At 43.0% G+C, this 24405-nt stretch overlaps 1 protein-coding gene across 1 annotated transcript in view; it reads right to left on the bottom strand.

Annotated features, from left to right (window-relative positions):
• PELI2 (pellino E3 ubiquitin protein ligase family member 2) overlaps window positions 1-23441 on the bottom strand; it is a 178796-nt gene extending 155355 nt beyond the window's left edge. Inside the window, exon 1 of the mRNA XM_030811024.1 lies at window positions 23054-23441. Coding sequence (XP_030666884.1) covers window positions 23054-23130 — 77 coding nt within the window. The 5' untranslated portion in view covers window positions 23131-23441. The remainder of the gene's footprint in view (window positions 1-23053) is intronic.
• Between the last annotated feature and the right edge of the window lie 964 nt (window positions 23442-24405).

The following is a 24405-nucleotide window of genomic DNA, read 5'->3' as shown; positions in this document are numbered from 1 at the left end:
TCCTCTCACAAGCCCACCATATTCTCAGACAGTGCAGTGGGTAGGAGCAAGCCTCCACTTAGAGATAATAGCATTCAAGAAGTGGCATGTCTTGATTCTGTCCAACAGATTTCTAAATGAGTAATATATTTGTTGCCTATTTACTTGAAACCTTGAGTTTGTTTTAACTTTAAAGGGTGAGCCAAAATTTTACAGGTGAAGCAGAGATCAGTGTCGCTATCCGAAGTTATGAGCCCACAGTGACCTCTTATTTCCAAGGGGGATAGGTAGACTCAAATCACAGTAACTTAGAGACCATTGCTAATAAAAGAACACTCTAGAGCTGGAAAAGATCAGAACTACACTGATGTCGTACTGAATAGCCACAAGCAACACCCTTTGCATTCGTTTAAGCTTATCAAGGCCTTTGTACAACGCTACAAGGAATTCTCCTTGTCATGAAATGTTAATAATTCAAATCCAAGAATAGGGTCTGATATGGTTTGGCTCAGTGTCCCCACCCAAATCTCACCTTGAACTGTAATAAACCCCACGTGTCAAGGGCTGGACCAGGTGGAGATAACTGAATCATGGGGGTGGTTCCCCCATGCTGTTCTCATGATAGTGAGTGAGCATCATGAGATCTGATGGTTTTACAAGCATCTGGCATTTTCCCTGCTTGCCTCACTCTCTCTCCTGCTGCCCTGTGAAGAGGTGCCTTCTGCCATGATTGTAAGTTTCCTGAGGCCTCCCCAGCCATGCCAAACTGTAAGTCAATTAAACCTCTTTTCTTTATAAGTTACACAGTCTCAGGTACTGATAGCCGCATGAGAATGGACTAATACCTGGTCTATGAAATAAATTATCTCCTAAAAACTGTGAGGCAAATTCCACCTCAGAAAAAACCTAACAGACCAAAGACGAAAAGATGTTTAAGTTGCCTAACTGGCCATTCTTGTGCCAGCCAATCTTTCCTTGCCAGTCCTAATGTCCTTCCTGACAAAAGCCCTGAGGGCACAGGAGCGCACATACAACATTCTGGTCTGATGTCGTCTCTTCCTACATTTAATTTTCCCGGACCCATACACACAGTAAACAGAATAATGCCTGGAAAATGTTAAGCATTTTCGTTATGAATCAAACGGAAAATTTATCTTAAGTTGACTGAAACAAGTTTTACTTTCATCTATGCAAGGGAATCCCAGACTTCCCAGGAAACTGTTCAGTACTATGAACAGCCATCCCTCCCTGATGGTCCAAGCCTTGCCATAGCCTTTGGGTTCTCACCAAACCAGACAAAACGACTATTTTTATACTCCTGAACTAATGCTCTCCTCAGCTGACAGGACAACTAAACAACAGAGTACCAGGGGAAAAGGGATAGAAATCAATGTTCAGCTGCTACGTCAGCATCCCCATGCCCAGGCCAGCAAACTTGCCTGCTTCATGCATCTTTCCCATTCTCTTGGCCTTCCCTCCTGTACCTCAGGATGAAGAGCAAAGCTCCCATGATACCAAGTCACCCCCCCAACTTGCCTATTAGATCCCATGGGCACTAGTTCTTGCATCATCAATTTTTCCATCTTGTGGTTAAACCAAAATTTCAAACTGAAAACACTATTAAGTCCTTGGGATAAAGTTAAAAACTAAAAATACTTTTAAGTCTTCAATATTCTTCTTCCCTGCCATTATTCCATAAGGAGAAGTTAACAAACATCCTCTTAAAGAGGCATATGATCCTACTGAGGACTGTATTGCATCTGCATATAACTCTTTAATGTAGGTAGTCTTGACTTAGAAACTTTCAAAAACTTGTTTTCAAAACAGGAGTTGTTTTCAAAGGTTTGCTTAAATTTAATGTCCTTTTCTTTTTAGACCTCACTGTGAAGGCAAAATAGAACTTAAGGAGACATTGTTGTATCTACTGTTGCTTTGACTACTTTTGCAGAAATTAGATTAATTTGCCCATAACAAGAATATATTCAAATGGCTTTCATTTAAAGTGACCATAGATATGGTTGTAATTCATTTTAAATGAATAAGTACAATGGGGTAGAAGGAATTTGCTTGTGTTTTGGGAGGAGGAGGCTGTTAACAACTATTCTTTACAAGTCCTGATGACATTAATGAGAAGCATGCATCAATTCTGTAAAATTATAAACCTTTCAGATGTAACAGCACTCAATTGAAGCACCCAGCTCTAAATTATACACGTTTGAGGCATGTTGCATGATTTAGCTATAATCAAGAGAGCTATACTTCCATTTCATTCAGACATGTGCTAAGACGTTAACAAGGGAGGAAAAAAAGAAGGGGGAAGGAGGAAAGGTCCATTTTCACAATAAATTAATCATTCATTTCTGATGAAAGCCAGAAAAGCCAGAAATTTTAACAGCAATGAGCTGCCCTACAAATGACAAACCTCAAATACTAAAATCTCACCTCTTTTTTTTTTAGTAAAGAAGCTGGTTTGCATCACCCCTTCCAAAGACAGCAGCTGAATTTTACCAACTATAAAGACTGCCGAATTGGGAGTGGTGTGTGACATGATTATTGTGAGGACTTCTGGCCCAGTTTTTCTTTCATCTGTGCTAGTAGAGTCTCACTGGATAGCAGAATCATATTTTTAGAAAATTACCTTTAAAAAATAAAGTTTGCAACATAGAAAAACAGAAAAAGATGTGTGTGGTGGGGGAACAAGCTGAAAACACAGAAGACAGTTAGAATTTTTTTAAAAAGACCTTCAGGTACTTGACAAAAGTAAATCTAAAATTTTTTTAATGAACCAAAATGTAAAACGTACCCAAAGAAGAAGAATGAAAAGGAAAGGCAAACAATAATAAGGAGCAACAAATAGCGGGGGAAGAAGTCGGTTCAATAAGAAATGAACTGTCATAGCGCAACAAAAAACTTCAGGGTACTTTCCTTAGAAAATAAGCCATCTCATAGCAAATATATAAAAATCGATCAATTTTCATAGTTTCATAACTAGTGTAAGACAATTAAATCATGAAACTGCCAAGCACAAAGAAAACCCATTATTTTTCAATCCCACTGTATTCAGCAGCCCACAAGGTCTCTCTCCTCCCCCATCCTCTCCCTCCTCCTCCACCTTCCTTGGCCCATCTGTCTTCCTTTCCTTCCTCCCCTTCCATCTCCACCTCTAGCCAGCATCAAACCAAGGAAAGTGATTGGGTATGTAATGCCCTATCATTTAGGGTGTGCGAGAAGCAAGGCACATTGTTAGATAATTAAGGATTCTGTGGCTTATTCAGTGAGTCCCCCTCTACCCAGCTGTCCCCGCAATTCTGAAAATCCCTCCAGTCCCCTGTCGGGCTGGACCAGCTTGAATCACATGTAATCCCCATTTCTCCCATTGCCTTCCCACATGTTCATCAACTTTGTCAGCAGGAAAGAAGTAAAAGTCAGGCTGTGAAAAGGCACCTGAGAAAACAAACAAATCAACAACACAGGAGAAATCATTGTTTCAACCTGAACTGAGCGTTTCCATAATTACACTATTGAGACTTCACACAAGCTGAGTGAATGAATGACAGACATTACTAGACTGACAATATGCGAAAACAATGTGCTCACTATATATTTTAGTTATGCCATAAGTCAGTTATACTCTGAAATGGAATAAATGCTAAGACAGGCTTGGTGGATAGAACCTTTAAAATTTTAATATTCCATTATTATTCACATGTCACTGATCGTAGATCTGACTTTTTCTTAAGTGTACTAAGCAGGACATTTTACGAAGTTACTAAAGTCAAAACGATAATATTCCTATTAAGCAGCTGTCGTTTCATAGTCTAATAAAGGTAGATACTGTAGAACATAATTCATGAATACTTTTCAGTCTTTGAAAAAAAAAAAGAACCACAGAGTCACCTGTACTTTGATTAAAAAGTTGCAGGGGACCCCCAATAAAGGAAATGCTCAAATCCTGGAAAATGTCTTTTCTAATTCCACAATCAGACTCTAACTCCGAGTGTATGGAACTTTGTGTCAAAATCTACGTAGAAATGCACTATCTGTTTTGAGGTGTGGCACTTTTTGCCAAATACATGTACAATTTTCAAAGAATATTCCTGAAGTTACTTTTACCTCGTCATGGAAAATGACTACTTTAAACAAAAACAGCCATTTCTTAGAGAAAGCAATTTTCTGAGCCCTGTAACGCTCTGGTGAGCACCTAACAGATGCAGGCATCAGTGGCAAGCTGATGCAGCGAGAGCGGGCTGGGGAGAGGTAAGGCATGCAGCCTGGCTGACCCACATAGTGGAGTTTCTAAGCACACAAAGCAACCTCCTCCACAGATACAGAGGCAGCAAAGGCAGCAGCCACAAGATGGCCCAAGGGAAATGTGCACCTGGGAGCTTCTCATAACTTCGTAGGTAAAGAAGTGATGTCAGGCAAGGAACTGCAGCCCAGAGCAAGCGAGCTCATCCCAACCTCAAACTGAAATATGTGACATCAACTAATAGTTATACGAGAATGATCCAAGCACTACTCTTAAAGGTTTCTGAATTATCTGCAACGATCAATGTTTTCAACTCTCTAAAGAACATAAGCAATTTAAATAAACTCAGAACAGTTTAACATCTTAAATCCATCAGCCTCAAATGTGATCGCACAATCTTGCTTTTTAAACAACTGATGGTCAAATTAGAGCTCCACACACGAATGTGAGTGCTTTTTCATAACCATATTGCTCAGTACCCTAGAAGGGGAAACCACGCACTTTTCTACATTGGTCCTTTCTATATGCATGAGCCTGATCTCCAGCAGAAGAATCAAACTTAAGACATTCAAATCAGCAACATTCTGGAGGTGATAAGGAACCAGGGTCAGAGTACCGTCAAGGGAACCTGGAAAAAAGTCTGCTGTTCTGGCAACGGGACAGGATCCAATGACCTGCTAAGCTCTAGGTAGCGTAGCGTTTCATTCTTTTCCTCCACTTTATTCCAGAGGCAGAGCAATGACATGCTATGTGGTCCAAAAAGCTCATTTTTTCTCTGTTACCCATTCCAATGACTGAGAAAGACACTTCTCAAATTTCACGTGAAAAATTCATCTTACTATACACACTCAACAGCCTTTCTCTTCTAAGAAAAAAAAAAGGCTACTATGGGCTCGTGTTAATGATGAGACATAAAACTTTCTGAAAGAGGTTACAAATCCCATCTTTAACTCCTAGCTGTAAACTTGACACTGTTACCTCTTATGCAGTACAGGTTTCTACCGGGTAGGTGAAAACTCATTTTGTTTCAGTAACACCCAGGCAAACCAGTCCAGTCAACGTAAGACTAGACACTAGCCAGGCATAACACTGTCACCTCTAACTAGAAGGCAAGGAAGTGTGAAGCAATTGTTCAAGAAGCTGAGAAACAGACTAATTCTATATTGGTGGGTTTTTCTCCACGTGTATCCTAGAAGAAACTGCCAAAGACAAACTGCCAAGGTCTACCTGGAAAGTAATGATCTCAGAGTGCACAATTACAAAGAGAAGAAGTGGAGAAGGGAGAGGAAAAGGAGGGATGGTGGAAGGGAAGGAGAAAGAGGAGAAAAAGAGGAAAAGAAAGACACATTCAACTTTAGAGTGAGACCCATGGCAGGAGTCCCATATAAATTCTGCGCTTTATGCATCAATTAAAACCCCTGGCACTCACTAAGTACACTAATAAATTACATCAGAGGATGTAACAATTTCCAAGGTCAGTGGGCTGAAGTAGCCAATTATTATTTTTATTCTTATTTAAACAAAAGTCAGCCCTCTAACTAAACAGCTCTGGAGAATGATATATCACATATGACATCTCCAGCTTTGCTTTCTGGTCCCAATTCTCCTCAGTTGAAACCTTGATTTAATCTCATTTTCAACAGCCCAATGCATTACAAGAAAGTGCCAGTTTAATTTTTAAAAAAAATCCTCTACAAAGATTTCTGCTTAATCATCAGTTAACCTAAAACTTCCACAGTCCAAAAGCATGCCTCTTCTGAAGCATTCCAGTTAACAGAGGTCTTTACCACATAAAGCCAAGGTTGTTAACCACTCAAGTTTTCTTAGCAAGCAAAACATACAGCATATTATACTATTAGTCTTGGTCTTTTCTTCACCCACTTACTTTTGGTCCAGAAGAAACAACAGTTTCAGATTTTGAAAAATAGTCTATCAGAAAAATAAAGGCTGTTTTCTATTTAATAATAGTCACCATGTGTAGCTGATACATTTGTAACAGAAAGCCAAAAGATGTCACCTCTTGAAGAAATCTCACTTTAGAGAGATCTTCAATAATAAATTCATTCATCAGCCACCAACATGCCCTCAAAATCTCTGAGCTACCATCCTTGGGGATTATTTATCAGAGAAAATATCTGCAATTTCTGGATCATTTTTTATTGACAGCATGTACCCATTACACACCAGAAAGAAAATCTACAAGGCAAAAAATAATCGGCCAGATACTCACCATAAGACAGTCTCTTATTATAATCCAATCAAAACTAAATGAACAAATTCATTAGGCCACTTCCCAAAGCCACAATTCACAAATCATTTGGACTGCGGCTTACTCCCAAGGTGTGTGCACACACTCAGCAGCAGACCTCACCCTTCTACTCGCTGGCCCCTCACGCAGCAGCACACACGCTCACAGAACCAGGTTTGTGTCTGTGTATCTTTCACACTTACACTACAGCTCTGGGGTTGCAGAGACACCATTAAAACCAAGAACTTTAATTCAGAATAATTTATGCCACCACACTGCTCTCCACTACACACGTAATTTTAAAAAATATTACATTTCCCTTTTTATTTGTTATAAATCCTATCAGTAAGTTGAATTCTAGAAATTTCATTATCCATTATGGTCCCTATGAAAACTAGATTAGAAATGGAGAAAGGAGATGAATATTTATTTGAGAATTCTACGAACTGAAGGCAGGTTGGGAAATTGGATTGGGGGATGGTGTAATAAAAGAAAAACAAAAAAGATGGTTTATATTTTCCTGCTATATTCAACTCTCTCCAGCAAAAAGAAATATTTCACTCACAAGATTACTGGTTCCTCATAATGATTTTTTTAAAAAAAGAGAGAAAAAAATAAACTGAAGTTGGCTTTCACGGTTATCACTCCAGCAGTCTTGCTTCAAATACAACAAGCTGCACTCAACATAGGAGCAGAGTGGAGGCAAAAAAGTCAACAAATAGCAAGTATTTTTGTAGAGACATGAAAAAAGAATACAGCAAAATTGGCTGAATAGCAAATATCACATATAGATTATAAGCACAAAGTTCTCTAAGAATCAAAGGAAAGGAGTTGAAAAGCAAAAGATTCAGAGTGAAAACACAAATACAAGCATATAAATACAAAAGCCAGATGCGATAACTATCAGGAAAAAATAATAGAGTATTTATCTGTGACTTCAGAGTGAAAAGATAAGAAACCAGAGTAACTAATTTTGAGTAAAAATAAAGCTTTATCACTGTCAAAATATGTTTCAGTTTGTTGATTTTTCTGGGGAGACTTTAATACTACATACTAAGAAAGATCATTCAAGGCAAAAAGCTGAAATTACTGTCAGCTTCAGGCCACATCTCTGTACTCATGACTGTAACCCCTTCTCTTTCTTAAAGTTTAAAAGGAAACTTTAAAATTTATCACCATCTCACTTTATAACCAGACAGTCAATTGTCAATGAGTACTTACTATATTTATGTGCTGAAGAATTTTACAATCTACCTTACCTTGGAAGACACATTCTTTATAAAGAAATATAAATAAACTAAGCATTCTTTATAAAGAAATAAACTAAGTACCTATTTTAAAGTAAATAATACATTCTTAAAAACTACAGCAGGGTACAGCAAAAAGAAGGAAGACGACATCCTTATGAGAATGTTCATATTTCCAATCCATTCTGACCCTCCATGTAGTGCCAGGTACACCAGGTACTGGGACAGATGGCAGCTGAATGAGCCCCAAACCCTGCCCTGTCGTGGCGCTTGAAGGAGGGGACATTTACAAGGCACAGAAAGCTCACTAGAAATCCTTGCTCCTGACTGCGGGGAAAAGGGGGAGGATTCAGGAAGGGCATCATGCTGGAAGTGACACCTGGGCTAAATCCTATCAGTTGAGCAGGTTGTAGCAGGCAGAGGGAGTTGCATGTGCCAAAGCACAAAAGATGAAGAAAAAGAAGAAAGTTATATGAACATGTAACGGGGGTGGGGAGAAGGCCCCAAAGGCAGAAAATTGGATCCCGAGCTTGCCTGGGCAGGACATGTGTAAAATGTAGTGTCCTTTCCTCTAAGTACCTAATAGACTTATTTTCAGAAGCCATGCCCTGGGCATACACACTGAGTCTTTCAGAGATCTTCTAAAGATCTCAGAGGACAGAACCCTGTTTCTCCTCCTCCCATATATCCTGTTAAAACATAGAGACTTTAGAAATCACATGGCAATTCCTGATGCTGCCCCCTCAACTCGCCCAAAAAAAGCAGACTTGTATTCACCTATTAACATATACCTCACTCTGATCAAGAAAAAATATGTTTGGCTTATTTTAAATGATTTTTAGCATTAATCAAATTCTCTAAAAATGAAAGTCAGTTGGCTAATGCTTTAAAAAGAAGCACATATACTATGTTTAAAATGAGGTGTATGAAAATATGTATGTATATGGACAATAACTAGAAGTGGATGTGAAAAAATGAAAATAATATTAGCATCATGGATTTAAGAAAAATGAGGATTTTTCCAAAATTTGGAAAAATTTTTCTTCCAAAATTTTCATTAATATACCATTTAGTATACAGCCTTTTAAATACATACAATATTACCTAAATATAAATGGCCTGCCTTAAGAAAAAAATCCCATTTACAAATTTTTTAGTGAAGAAAGCTAAATGATCTGTGTTAATGATTAGTGTTCACATCTAAAAGTTGTAGGAATCAATGAGAGATAACTTAAAACCGGCTTAACCTAGGGAAAACTGGGGTGAATTAATTTCACAAGCAAAATCGAAGAGGGCGTGATTTATGGTAACCAACATGGTGAGTGTTCAAGTAGATAAAAAGACCCAATTAGATCAGAGAAACAGTCACTTAAACTGAGCTGAAAGGGCTACAGAAAGCCCTTCTCCTGAGGGAGCTGAGCTCTATTGTCTGGATTTGATCTGAATGGAAGTAACAGGAAAAACAGGGGCAGGCACCCTCTGACCCTTTCCGTGGGTCTGGGAGGGAAGAACAGAACAGGAACATAAGCAGGCCAAGCCATCAAGCAGTGGGGCGGGGGTGACTCCAGCAGGGCTGTCTGCCTACACAGCTGTCCACCCCACGACAGGAGTCCCACGGGGAAGTCTCCAGCATTTCCACTATTATCATCACAACTTCGGACCTTAATGTAAAACATCAAGTTACATCCTCCTGATCGCTATCAAAAGTTATTACAGACGATGATACAGCCTTAGGGCAGTGCCTCCAGTCTTGTAAAGTCCTGATACAAACATAAGATGTATACATAGGCTTTGAGAAGTGGAATACACTTGAGCTTTAGAATCTGAGACCTGGATTCAAATTCCTGAACTTCAAAATCCTTTACTGACTGTGCAGAGTCACACAAGTCACTCAGTGTCTGGGCATCAGCATTTCCTCATTTGTTCAATGGGATGGCATCGCCTCCTCCAGGGCTGCTGTAAAGGAGCACATGGCATGTGGCAGGAGCCTGGGCCCCTTTATAAGCCTCTCACACTGGGCAAGAGACTCGCAGTTCAATTTACTAATTTATAATTAGTAAATTGCACAGGAGCAAGGAAAATTCAGTGAGGGGGAAATCCCCTCTGCTCAGCCTTCCTCACTACCTGCAAAGAGAGAAGCAACTCTCTCCTGAACTCAGCACAGTTAAAGAGCAGTTTTATTTCATTTTTTTGAGAGAGGGTTTCACTGTGTCGCCCAGGCTGGAGTGCAGTGGTTTTTATACAACGCCAAGTCTGTATGCTTTATTATCCCGGACAAGATTTCTAAGTAATAAATCCAAAGCATGAGCTTTGACTAAAGGAGGTAAGGAGTGGGAAGAGGAGGAAACAAATTACTAAGGTGATGAAGATTTGGGCCTTTTCCATCTGGGGAAAAAGTGAGCTGTGCTGTCTTTTAATATTCAAAACAGTAGTGCACAGGCAGGCAACCATGATAAGACAATAATTCAACTGAAGGGCATTTCTGGTACGTGTAAACTACTTAGGTTTCACGCTTGTGTCGCTTATTACATTAGCAGGACCTGCTGATTGAATTACTTCCCTGCAGTGCTTCCAGGTCTCTGGTTTTTCCCATATAACACCTAATACTGCTTATGAAGATGCTGTATTTGTCCTTTGGTATTTTACCAACTGGTATCTGAAGATGCCTGTTTGCTCAGAATGTTTTTCAGAAACTCTGGGTCATATGTACCCCACCACCTATGTAACCAAAAAGGCTTAACTGCTCTCACAGGAAGGTTCAAATTATACAGTGTAAAGCTATGCCAGCTCTCTGAAGGGTCTAAATCAACTGAGTTTCATCAAAGCCTGAGAGCTGGCACCTGGTCTAAGCTAACACAATAAGCAAATAAAAGGCAGTTTTCCTGGACTGCTGTTGAACTGTGCTTTTTGGATTAGCTAAACCAAGTGCCACTGCTGGAACAAGTTATACCAAGTACTGTTAGTGAGGAGATAAGAGCTATATGGTCTTTTCCCTTAATCAATACTAACAGGAAGATTAAAAGACAAGAAAGGAAAAATCAACATAACAGTGACGTTAGGCCCTGGCAAAGACAGACCTTTATTAGAGAGGAAAAGTACTTGAAGCCCCTTTTCCAAACTATAAACGAAACACAAATGCTAGCCTAAATTACCAACAACAGCAACAAAAGCAAGAAGAAAGATTTCAAGGGTACATGCCACAGCTAATAAGGTTAGACAGCTTTTCTGGAAGTAGGAACAAAATGGATCATCTTGAAAACTAGAGAAATGAACTTATTTTGGATGACAAAGGCAGCTTTTCCTGCCTTTATCCAACATCCAATTCATATTGATGCATCAATTCAATATGATAATATAATTACATATAATATATTCAGGTAAATAGGGCAGATATGAGGATTCATTTTTATTTCCTCAAAAACAGACATTTAATTTTCTGAAAACATACTAGGAGCACAATACTTAAGTGGGCAAAGCACGTACGTGGGCAACTTCCCAAAAAAGTTAATGTAACTTGTAAACCCAAGAAAAAAACATTTCACCTTACTGGTAACTTCTTTGAATGAGTGAAGTTTTACACCACTATGTTTAATGAGAATACCCAGTATGGCAAGGGTTTGGTTAAAAAACAAAATAAAAACATATAAAACTGCTTTGGAACACATACAGTAAAGGCAGGATTGAACAACTTGGAGTCAGAAAGGCCTAGGTTCGAATCAGCACTCTGTCACACGTGGCCCTGCACAGGCTTCTCAAGCATCATGACTCAGTTTCATGCATAAAATGATGAGTGATGGTACCTACCTCCCTTGCTAAACATTTAAAGAGGCCACACACGAATAGCACTTTACAAAGGACTCAGCTAAGAATCAGCACTCAATAAAGGACAGATACCATCAGGGCTCAGGAGCCAGCCCTCTGGGGACCTCCCCCAAGGAGCAGGAAGAACCAACCCACTAAGCAACAAGAGTCTAGTCAGAATTTCCTCATCTCCGCAGGAAAAGAAAAAAAAAACTCAGATCTCGATGCTTCCTCTTTAAGGATAATTTTTAACTGCAGGTTCTGGCCAGGGACCTCCACTTCAATTCAAAAGGAGCACCCTGAAGAAATGGCAGAGGTCGACATGGGAACACGACCAGGCCAAGCAGGGCAGCCAGCCCCTCAGTGATCCAAGACCCCCACCTGCAGCAAACACTGCAAGGCCAGAAACCTGCTCTGCTCTTTTCTCCAGCAACAGGATCAATTACACCCTCAGAGGGGCTGGTCTGGGGCCAAAATGCCAGTCCCCACCTGCTCCACACTATTGCTGCCACAGCTCAGCAAGAGATAGCCAAGACCCCAAGGCAGAGGGACAAGCCCACCCCTGCTTGAAACAACAGCCTGGAGGAAAAGCAGCCCATTCTGCCTCCTGAGGGCAATCCCCTAGCTCATGGGCACACTCTGCATCCTCCCATACAGGAAAGAGCACAGGGCGATGGGTCCTTCTCCTCCCTTCTTGGCAGACAAAGCACTCAGGACCCCATCCCTTGGGCCTCCAGTGAAAGCAACGCTCCGGAGGCACAGTTGTCTGAATGGGTAACAGGAAAGAGTTCTTGGATCACTAACTGCTCTGCCAGAGGAGTTTAACCCCAAAACATTCACTGGTTCCAGCACAAGTTTCAAAATCAAACCACTGAGCGCCCAAATGATTAAATAGATCACGTTATCTCATCTCACTGTCACCATCGCACAGAAGGGGGCTACACCCATTGTGAGCAACTGTTCTTTGGCAGGGGAAGCGAGACAAAGGTAGGAGGGAGATGAATTACAAAAGGGAAAACAAGCATATTTGGAGATTTCAAGCAAGACTGGGTCCTAAGGATTAGTTCACTAACCTCCTCAGAAGGCTGACACTGCCTGCTACCTAAAGTCTGGAATAATGCCTTGAAATGTTATTAGCAGGGCTTTCCCCTCTCAGAGGCCACAGCCTTTACTGGGCCCAGGTCCTTCCTTTCAAGTCTCTCTCATCACAAAGGCCCTCTCACCCCTTCAATTCCAAAGTCGCTGGATATCTCTCAGCCTCTCAGCCCCTCAACCTCTCAATGTGCCTCCAGGCCCTCTGCTTTCCCCTTGCTAACCCTTAGCTAACTCACCCTTTCTACTTCTGCTGACATAGAATTCCCTCCCTCCCCACAAAAACCTGCCCTCCCCCAAAAACAAATTTTGTCCCCTACTGTACATGAAACCCTGTACTTCTCCTTGGCAGCACCTTGCCAGGTTTGCTTAAAGGGCTTCCTTCTTGATGGACTGTAAGCTCCATGAAGGCAGGGACCACTCTGAGATTACCTACTATAACCCTAGCCCAAGTATTTCAATACCCCAACAATACCCCAAACTGACTTTCCAACTTCACCTCCCTCCCCAAGTACTTCAGCCTCCAGCCAAACCCCTCAAGGTTCCAAAATCGCCATGCTTTTACTACCACTGCTCTATAAAAAACCCAGGTCACCTCTCAAGGCTCTACTAAAGGCCATCTGCCCCAGGAAATCTTTCCCAATCTCCAAGCAATACACATGCCTCTCACCTTCACCCTGGTGGAAATAATCAAGCATGAGAGCCACAAGGACCTACCTTCTAATCAGATTCCCACTAACTAGGGGAGTGAGCTTGAACAAGGCACTAAGCTGGAGCCTCATTGCCCAGATAATAAATTTGAACTCCTGGAAAGGATAATGTAAACCACCTAACGGAACCTGGCATATAGTACGCCCAGAGCTCTCGCCCACCACCCCTCTACACCCTAATTAATGATTTGTTGCTAAGTCATCTGTCTTGCCCTTAGACTGTGTACCCCTGGGGGACATTTCCTTATGTAGGCCCCACCACCCCTGGTCCTCTGAAGTGAAATCAGCCTCGTAAAACAGCAACAACAGCATCACCTAACACAAACTGAGTGATCAGTGTTTAGTGTGTATATTTAAATAGTGCTTAATTCCTAGTATGTACAGGCAATCCCATTTTTTTTCTTCATCTTAAAGTTCAGAGGTCCATGTGCAGGATCAATGAATCCCATTTTTAATATACCCATGCAGAACACACATGCAATAAAACATATACATACACACATGCATCTCAAAATTCTTAGTGTAATTTTAAGCTTTAAAAACAACAAAATTATAAAAGCTACAGACTTATCATCTGAAAGTTCAATTATTTAAATTTCTTTTACACTCGGTTGATCAATTTTGAATGCAAAAGTTTTGATTTCACATTTTGCAGTCCCTCTCATTAGAAATGAAAAATGCTAAAATTCCCCAAACAGAATTTGGGGAAATTTCAGAAGTTACGTTCACTTTAGCTACTAGAGGAATGTTTTCATTTTCTTTCTATGGCGAAGTGTTCAATCTGGAGGCGGTAACCGGTGGATGCTAGGCCTGTAGCTTTCCCAACCCTGAGTGCTGTGCAGGTGGCTGGCAGCAGTGGCTGCTGTCAAATTTTGTCTCTCTTTTGTAAACTGCACCACACAAGAGCAATCTTCTGCTTTGGCTTGCGTCTCACCAACACAGAACTGTTCTCCATGGTGTGGAGGAGACAAAGTATTTCAGGAACTGTATGACCTTCTTACTGCCGACAGTCACAGACAGGTACAACCAATATAAATGAGCTCTTCATCCTGTTCTTTAACCACCCGAATGCAGTGTTAAAACATTCTTCTGGTCCTTCCTGTACCTGCAGGATGCTTGTATAGATTACCTCACCTACTCGAATCTCTGTTAGTTCTGTTATTTCATGTCAGGTGACCTTTAAAAGCTTGAAAATCTGTGTCATGCATCAGCTCTCCTGGGTGAAAGCTGCTTATGTTCCAGTCTGCCAGAAGCATGGTTCTCAGTAAGCTAGGCTATTCTTCAACTGCTGTGCTCTCAACAAATTTCAAGAGATAATACTGGAGATTAACAAACGCAAAAAGACTTGCAGATGACTTATAAAGTCACTCCAAAAATGCTTCTGTTAGCTAAGATTTTCAAACCGTACAGTACTTAATGTTTGGAATAACTCATCCAAAAGGCTGAAATTGTGCTCACTAGAATGATCAATAACCCGAGGAGACAAAAAACAACTCAACAAAAACTTAATGAATTCATTTTCTATCAGTCTTGTCAGGTTGCATTTTGAATTCTATCCAGAGCATGTGATGAAAGTACCCAAACCATAATGTAATCTTATGTACTACACATCAAGGATCTAGTCAGCATAATTTTCTGGGATCTGGTGTGAAAGCACACTCCTTTGTGTCTACAGTCCTTCCGCAGGAAGGGCCTTTCCCCAATGCAATCAATCAATCAATCAATCAATCATCAGTCCAGAAAAGCCTAATTGCTCACCCATCACCAGTTCTGATTATAATTAGTGTTCTATAATCATGGAGCAGGAAGCACAAGATAGGAAAGGAGGGGGGCCACTGAGGTCCTCCGAGGCACTTGGTAATCGTGATCAGCCGTTTTATACCAATAGCCTAGAAGCCAAACACAACTGCTCGCTCTGGTTAAATTCTGTTAAACCAGTACTAATAAGAATGGAACTACAAAGCTTGAAATAATGATTTCTTATCCTAAAAACAAATTCTGCATGAGCAGAAAAGCAGGGATAAGCAGAGTGAAGTGTTTGAGAGTGAGAAGCATTATGTGGATGGCTAGAAAGAAAACCTCAAACGAGAATGACTCGCAATAGCCTTAAACCTGCTGCTGAAAATGCCCCCGATGCATATTTATTAGGTCTGTCATCCAAGAGGCTTGTATGCCACAGTATTTCCAGCCATCATTAACAGGCATTAATGACCACAGCCTTTCAACGCCACTGTGGCGCACTGCAATGCAGCTCTGAGCAGCTGGTGGAATCAGAACAGATGGCCTGCTTCCCTTCAAGGCAGGACTTTCTGCAGGTGACAATATGACTGCTAGGTGACTGACAAAAAGAAAAACAAACAAAAGTTGAAACTGGAATATCTGATGTCAGTAAAGCACATGTTTAGTTTCTCAGGGAAACTCTGACTTGGGCCCTAAAGGTTAGTAGGATTGTTTACAAAACTGCAGTTGTGCTACAGAAGCAGAGTGCTCCTGCCAAGTCCAGAAACATTCACTGAGCCCTGGCCACATCTCCATGTGGGGTGGCAAACAAGGGTGTGTCATAGAAATCCATTTCTCCAAGAGGCTCAGCGAGTACCTAACATGCACCAGAAAGGGAAGCCCAGAACTCCAAATGGGGTGGAAGTCGGGGTTCCTACCCTCAAGGGGCAATACGCTCTGGTGGAATGGAATGGCCACTCTGGGCACATGGCAAGCAGCACAGAGGGCAGAATCACATTTTTGTCCAGGGATGCTTAACTACCTGCCCTTATATTTGTTTACACTTCTATTTTTCCCTTCAGTATATTGCTTATATACTTTGCCTCTTAACAACGGAATACTTGGAATCTTCTGATTGTAAGAGCAGAACCCACTCAAGGTGGCTTAAACAGAAAAAAGAGTAAGTAAAACCCGAAAGAAGTGGGGACTCTCAAAAGACACAGAATTATTTTCTCAGAAAAGCTCTTCCTGATTATTCTGCCCAAAAGGATCCCCCGCTACCTCATCCCTAGCATTTTACCCTGCCAATTCACCCACCCCTGCCCACCCAATCACTCTCTTCCTCCTTATCCTGCTTTAGTTGCCTCCCAGCAGTCTGAAGTTCCATTTTTTATCTACTCATTTGCTTGCTCACCTCTCCCAATAAAAGGTAAGCTCCAAGGAGGCAGGAAGGGAAGCTGTCTGTCTTGTTCGCTGGTGTAGCCCAGGGCTGGGAGCAGTGCTGGTCCTCAGTCAGTATCTTGAGTCACTGAATGAATGGTCAATCACACGAAACTAGGTCTCAGGAGGTACCCGAACCAGGAACTAGAAGCAAGACGGCTGCCCTCTAGCTCACACTCCATTCTCTCTCTGCCTTGTTGGGCTGCAGCCTCAGTTTCTCCTTCCAACTCCACTGTGCCTTCCAAGTCCACTCTGCAAAGAGCAGAGGGCTTTCTTCACTCCCATCTCATGCTGGGAAAACCCTGCAACAGCCTCCTGTGCCCTTAGGGTAAAGTCCAAATCCCTTCCAATATCTTATAAGCCCTTCATGATCTCCCCCCATCATCATCCCTCACATTATTTCATTCAATCATTCTTTTCTAGCCATCAAGAGTGTTTCTCTGTTCCTCAAAGTAGCCACACGTGCTCATCTCTAGGTTACAGAATACTCCAAATCTTCTTTGGAAAGCACTCTTTCCCTCTTATCTCCATCCTGGTCATCCCCAACTCATCCTGGCACATGGCTAGGGTACCCTGCTAACACATCCACCATCCCAGCCTTCGGATCTCCCAGCTAGGCTGTCAGTGCTGCAGCAGCAGGGACCATGACTCTCTTGTTCACCTGCGCATCCCTTAGTGCAATCCGCAGCATCTGACAAGTGGCAGATGCTCAAATATTTGGGGAATAAATAAATGAACCATGTATCAGTAACGGTTATTCACAAAGAGGCTGGGACAAAAATAAGAGAGCAGTTAACCAGGAAAAGCAATGTGTCTGCCTTGTCCTAGCTGTATTCCTCATGCCTGGAAGAGTAGACAGCCAATAAATATTTGCTGAATGAATACATTCCTGGCTTGCCTGATGTAACTCCACCCCTTTCTCTCCCACTTGAGAAAACATATCAGAATGCAAGAGGGTGAAAAATGGCATTATTAACATGACATATCTGAATCATTTGAAAGATCCACACTTTATTACTTGTCATAAATTACTAGCCACATACCCTCAAGACTGATCATCACATATGAGATAGTTGAGACAGTGGTTGAGAACAGCTGATTTAGACAAAGCTAAGAAACACGAAGCACTTTCTGCTCTTATTATTTTATTTTCCAGAAGATGAAGGTGACAATAAGCTCAGTAAGAACTAATAACTGAATTATTCTAACCTTTACTTTTCTTTTTATAAAATAGATTTCTGCACACCCCAGGAGAAACGTTTAATTAAATCAAAAGACATTATAAATTCCTTTTCACAGTTATTTTTCACCCATACCAATGAGGTCTACCAAGTTGCTGTTGTCTCCATTCAAAAGCCAACCTACAACCCCACATACATACTTTCAGGAAGGCCACACTGCAAGCCCTGCACAGCAGATATAAAACCAGCGCTCCAATGTGACAATATTGGTCTCCCTCAAATATAGCAACAGCTATTTTGTTTTGTTTTGGTCCTTTGTGCATAAGTATTTTATCTTTTCGATAAAATGTTTGGTAAAATTATTGAACCTGAATCAAGCCTGTTTTACTTTCATTTATACACAGCATCCCCAAATATTGATCACAGGATGAAACACAACCAAAAATGAAAAGACCTAATGAAGCTTTCAGTCTTGGTGTGTTAAAGAGAGAAACAAATAAATCTGAGAAAGCCAGACCAGAAACCACAGAGCAACACAGACAGCCACATATTCCAAACAAGGCTAAAGTTAGTAAAGGAAAATATAGCAACTCAAAGCCAGTAACACCATAACCCTTAATAGCCTACAGAATTAGACACGCCATCCACACAAACAGATCTGAGCTCTTCAGATCACCCCACATGGGGAGTGACAGTAAAGATTTTGTTTTATAAATTTTTTTTAAGTTCAAAGACCCTTTAGTCTATAAAAGATACTAATGTTTGATGTCTTTGGGCCCAAATTAGAGTGGAGGATGAGAAAAGGAAAAGGGTTAGGGTATATTTGAAGGTTTCTTATCGCCACCAAAGGGTGTAGTAGTCAAGGCAAAGTGCTGAGGTTACAGCAACAACAAAAAGCATATAGAAATTGGGACCTGATTTTTTTTTTTTTTAAAAAAAGACTATAAACTCTACAAGCTACTATAACCGTCTTTGTCTTACCTGACAGAACACTGCATCATCCAAAGGAAACGAGGCAGGTATCTACCTCCTTTTGTAGAGCTTAATCAATTTCTACTAAAATACTTCATTTTTCAGTCATATTTATATTTTCATTTGTAGAGGTTCTTACCCTCTTTTTGTGCCAAGAATCCCTTTGGCAGTTTGATGACATGTACTGAGCCCTTCTCAGACTAATGTTTTTAAACATATAAGATAAAATACAAAGGATTACAATTGGAATCAGTTATACTTAATTATCAAAATAGTCTTAAATTGCAATACATATGTGCATTTCTGTAATAATGAATTAAATCACAAAATCTAGCAGCAAGTCTTTTTGTTGCCTGCACTCATAAGTGAATGAAAATGCTAAACTGCAGTTTGAATATCATGAAAATAAAGACATATTTTTCCCCCATCTAAGTTCAAGAACGTCCCAAACTCCATCTGTGGACCCTAGGTTAAAAACCCTTGGTTGAGAGAGCCAATAAAAACACATTTTGTGAAGCATCAAAAGAAAAAAAAAAAAGTCTTGCAAAATGCATTATCCATTCAACTGTGAGGTGAGAGAGTTCGAACTAAGAGAGTAAGCAATATTTTTCCAAAAACCACGATGGGCCATTAGTCAGCAAGAGAGCCACATGCTTCAAATTGAATCCAGAAAGGATGCTTTGAGGAACTGACAGCGCTGCTAGAATCTGTCTTAAAGTGGGGAAAGGGTAGAGTGGGGGAGTACCGCCACCCAGCTCAACCCAGATCACCTATGAACTTGAAACTCTCTCGTTCTGGGAGCCTTTGTCCTCAAGAATAAAATATAAGGGCTAAACATATACCATGACCATTAGGCCCCATCCAGTCCTAATTTTTTTTAATTATACTTTAAGTCTGGGATACATGTGCAGAATGTGCACGTTTGCTACACAGGTACATACGTGCCATGGTGGTTTGCTGCACCCATCAACTCATCATCTACATTAGGTATTTCTCCTAATGCTATCCAGTCCTAAATTTTTATCATGAGATCATCTCCTCTTTATGCTGATTATTTCAGCCTATTTAGCTAAATTTCAAAACATCACTGTCTTTCTTAAACTTGGAACATAAAGTTTTACCCAATTTAAATGCTCTCACGGGTAATCTAACACCAATGAGTCAAATAGATGTATATCATTACAACTTTTTTAAACATTCTGTTTTTACGCACATCTTCATAAAAAACAACCACAGCATTGGTCTTTTCTGCTATTAAAACAACTGTCAGAGAACTTAGAACATGTAACTGAATTATTTTCCACATTTGCGCCAATGAACAGAATTACTGAGCACAGACCAAGAAGGGCTCTTGAAGGCTACCTAATCCAATCATATTTTGCAAATTGATAAAGAAACAGAAAGGAGGAGGAGGAACTAAGCCAAAGTCACAGAGCCAGTCAGCAAGAGAGCAGGGCTTATCCAGGTCACCCACCTGTAAATGCACGTTCTTCCCACTATACCAAACAGCCTCTCAAATCCTGAGCCACTTCCCTAACCTTAAAACGTCAGTAAGTTTAAAATTATAGCAAAAAGACCTGCTGGTTAGACCAGTCATTTTTCTCTACCTTAAGTAGTGGACACAACAAAGAGTTGCAGCTATGATACATTAACTGGCTGGAATCATGAAATAATTAAATTCCACTAATCTGCCCAGAAAGTGATGAGCTCACTAAAATCCTAGCTATATGGAATCTCTTAATAATACTGTGTAACACACGAAAAGATACAGAAGTATTTATATATGGATATAGACATCTATCAGCTCTTTATTCTGCTCTCCAGGACTTCCTAGTAATGTTTTATTATGACATTCAAAAGTGAGCAAAAAGGACAGTCACATAACCACTAAAAAAAAAAAGCACTGAATTTGACAAGCAAAGCTTCTATCAATATCAAATATTAGGCATTTTTAGATCTCAGGAATCATCTCACTAGTCAGAAAATCTACTTGAAATTTTCTGTTTTCCAAAATTTATGCCCCAGAGGACATAAAGATAATATCATAAAGATGATATTAATTCTATGTGAATATTATTGTTGTTTTAAGATGAAGTACACTGTCTCAAATCCTAAGAGTGGAATATGAATAAGGTTCTTTTTAAAAATCTACCTACCTAGTCACTCTTTCACCTGCACTCTTCAATGTGTTCGACATTGGTAAACAGTCAGAAACCTACTCTCAAAAAAAGAAAAACACCACAATTCAAGTATTCAAAAACCAGGCTAGCATCCTCTACTCATATTTCACCTCCTCAGAGAGAACTTTCCTCACCTTCCAGCCGAAGAAAGCAATACCCACCTAAGCAGTCACTCTCCAAGTTTATCAACTCCTCTTTAGAACTTGGCTGCACCTGAAATTGTCACTTAGTACTCATCTATTTGCATGTTTCTTTCTGTTTATGCCTGTCACTCCACTCTAAAAGGAAAGTTCCCTGTTCTCACTGCATCAGCAATGCCTAAACAGCACAGGCACAGAGTAGGTACACAAACGACGGTTGAGTGTCTCGCCCACCAAGTGCCAACTATGTCATACTTTGGTCTCCTGGAAAAGCATTAGCAAAGGGCAGAGCATATGCAACTGCAACGTTATATTCACAGGCTCCTGTGGAGTTAGACTATGATACTAGGAGAATCCAGGGTTTCAATCCTTTCCGTGGCTTCGGAATGCCCTGCACTTCCAGCTATGAACACAAAACCTCTCCAGGCTCACTCGCTGCTTTTCTGAAACATCTCAACAATGATTTCCTCAAAAGGAAATAATGAAATAAAGTCCTGGCATACGTTAATCTTCCGCGTCAAGTTCACAGTGTTAAACACACTTTGAAGCCAGCCACACAAATAAAACCAAACTCCACAAAATTAGGTTGGGCTGAAGTTACATAAGACAGACTAAACTGTGGCTTTTCTCCTGTCATTCCTCCCGCCTTCCTGTGAACCCTGATATTTGTCTTTGAAGTGCAATTAAGATGCAGGTGAGAAAAACACTTATCTGCAAAGAGCTTCAAAATACGTAACGAGATTTTGAATACCACTCCCACCTAATGCACTAGCAACAAAGTCAGGAAGACTGGGAAGCTTTGAGTTGTGCGGTGTCTGGAAGCTTCCCTTAAAAACTCCTCTCTTTAAAATTATTTGTAAGTCAGTACTTACTTCAGAAAGAAACTCACTTATCAAAACACGTTTTGCAAAGTTCCGTGAGTCTTCCCACAGCCATGACTCCTCATATGTGTGCTAAGCCTACCTATCAGCGCCGAGGATGTTCTGAATACAGGTCTTTCAACGCAGAAGGACAAAAGCGCGGGTTCCCAGGAGCGACACATCCAAAAGAGAAAATAATCCTTTCTTCAACACTAAACCCAAGTTGTTCCTTCCCCTCGGTTTCCTGCACTTCCCCCCTCCCCCTCCCCTTTCACTGCCCACTATATCCAGCTTTAATCCCGCGAAGCCTCTCTCCTGGCTTATTAAGGGTAAACAATAGAAATGTCACAAGGAAACTCAGGAAGTAGATGAAGTCTCTAATTGCTGCCGTTTAACATTGTACATAATTACTATCTTCAAAATGCGGCTTTCACCAGCAGAGAGGGAGCCGAGGCGGGCGAGGCTGGCGAGCTCCCCGCTGCCGGGAGGGCATCGGCGAGGCCGGGACCGGGGGGATGCGGCCCGCACCCCGGTGCCAGGCCCCGAGCAGCCGCATTCTGCCCCTCCCCTCCAGAGCACTCCAAGCGGGGAGAAGCGGCGGGCCGGCCGGCCCGGGTCACACACAGTTCACTGCCCTCGGGCTGCGGCGGCCCGCGGCGGTCTTCCGAACAATTTGCAAAGCGCAGCCGGGGATGCCACAGCCCGCGGCGGCCCGAGCTCACTGCGCCGCGCTCGGAGTTCCGGGGCACGGGAACCACGGTCCGCGCGGGAGGTGGGAAGACGGGGCTCCAGGCCGGCCGGCCGGCCTCTCAGCTTCGGGAAGCGACCCCGCGAAGTGCCCGCGACGGCGGCGCCTCACCCGGAGTCCCTGCCCACCCTCCTCGGGCCGGACGCGGCGCGCGGGAAGTGGAGCCCCTGCCCCCGCCCCCACAATACGGCCGCGGACCCGGTGCCCGGCGCCGCCCCCGCTGGGTCTCCCGAGTCCTGGCCGCCAGTTCCTTGGCCGCGTCCTCCGCGCGGACAACGCAGCCCGGCGCCCGCCGCAGCACCCCGAGCGCGCGCCGATGGGGGACATCCCGCCCCCGCGCCGCCGTCCCGGCCCTGCGAGCCTCTCCTGCCGCCCCGAGCGCCCCAGCGGTCCCCAAAGAGCGCCAAGCCACCCCGCCAGCCCCGCTCGAGGATGCGGGCGCTCCCCACCTGCGCCGCTGCCCGGGACCAGGGACCCCAGGACTCACCCGAGCACCACCAGCTCCCCGTATTTCACTGGCTCCTTATTGGGGGCGCAGTGCTCCTCCTGGCCAGGGGAAAACATGGAGCCCCGCTCGGCCGCCGACGCCGCCGCCTCCGCCGCGATCCCCGCCGAGTCCGCGCCGCCGCTACAATCCCATCCCGAGAACGGGGTGAGCGCGCCGGGGAAGGGCACGGCGGCGAAGGGGGCGCGGGGCGGCCAGTCCCGCTGCTGCTCCGTCGTGGCTGCGCGGCTGCTCTGCCTGACTCCCCGGAGCTCCGCGCGCCGCGGCCGCCCCGAGTCAGAGCCGGCAACAAATGGGACCCGGCAGTAGGGGGACCTGCCTGCGCCGAGCGCCGCCGCCGAAGCGCCGCGGGAGGGAGGGAAGGAGGAGGGAGCGGGCGCACGAGGGGCGGGGGCCGCGCGGGGGAGGCGGGGGCCAGCGCGCGGGCAGGTGGGAGCCGCCCCGCCCCACGCGGAGCCAGCCGCCCGCCCCCGGCCGGCTAGGCGCCCCCTCCCCCGGCTCGTGGGGCCGCCCGCGCCAACTCCCCGCCCCCTTCGGCCCGGCGGAGGCTCGGCCCCTGTGTTATGTAAACATAGAGTAAAAGGGAAAGGAAGTTCTTAAAGGAGCAGCTCTATTTTTTTTCCTCACTTCCTTCCCCAAACTTAGAGCGCGGGGTCCTCAGCCCTCGCGCCTGGTTCTTCAGCCGCGAAGGCCCGCGGGAGATCCTGGAAGCGAGCAGCCGCGGTTCCCAAGCCCACGTTTTCCTGGCTGGAGTTCGATGGGATTAACTTCCTCTCCGAGTAGAAGAGCGCTCTGTCGGTGTCACTGTGTCCCGGCTTACATCTAGAGGTGTCGCACACACCCACTTGGGTGCCTCCCCTTCCAAAACCAAGCAGAAAGGCGTCTAGAAAATTAGGTTTTGCCAGCTGGTGCTGGAGTAGGGGACGTTTCGAAGGCGCTTGGAGCACCCCACCGTTGCACTGGATGTAGCTACCCCGGCTTGTCAACAGAGCTCCACCTGGCTTTTGGGGGGTGGCGGGGGGATGGGGGAAGAGTTGTTTTTTAATCCATACTTTATCCACTTTTCCTGTGCCTTCTTTCCATCCGCTAATACATATAAGGGGAAATTACCTGGGTGGATTTTTTAGTGAACGGAAATGTTCCTTTATGACCATGATTTAATCAATGCACTGTTTGCTTTCTATTCTTTTTAAACTAGTTATTGCTACGGCTTTAAAATATTGTAGACTGTGATAGTTTTACTGACTGCTGTTTTTCATCATACAGGATTTTATTGTTCTAACATTTATTAAGCACTCATAATGTGCTAGAAACTCCACATATTATTGCGAGTC

The sequence above is a fragment of the Nomascus leucogenys genome, chromosome 1a, assembly GCF_006542625.1.
Source record: "Nomascus leucogenys isolate Asia chromosome 1a, Asia_NLE_v1, whole genome shotgun sequence".
Taxonomy (NCBI): domain Eukaryota; kingdom Metazoa; phylum Chordata; class Mammalia; order Primates; family Hylobatidae; genus Nomascus; species Nomascus leucogenys.
Note: the sequence above shows the minus strand (reverse complement) of the source record. Positions and strands in the feature narration are given on the sequence as shown.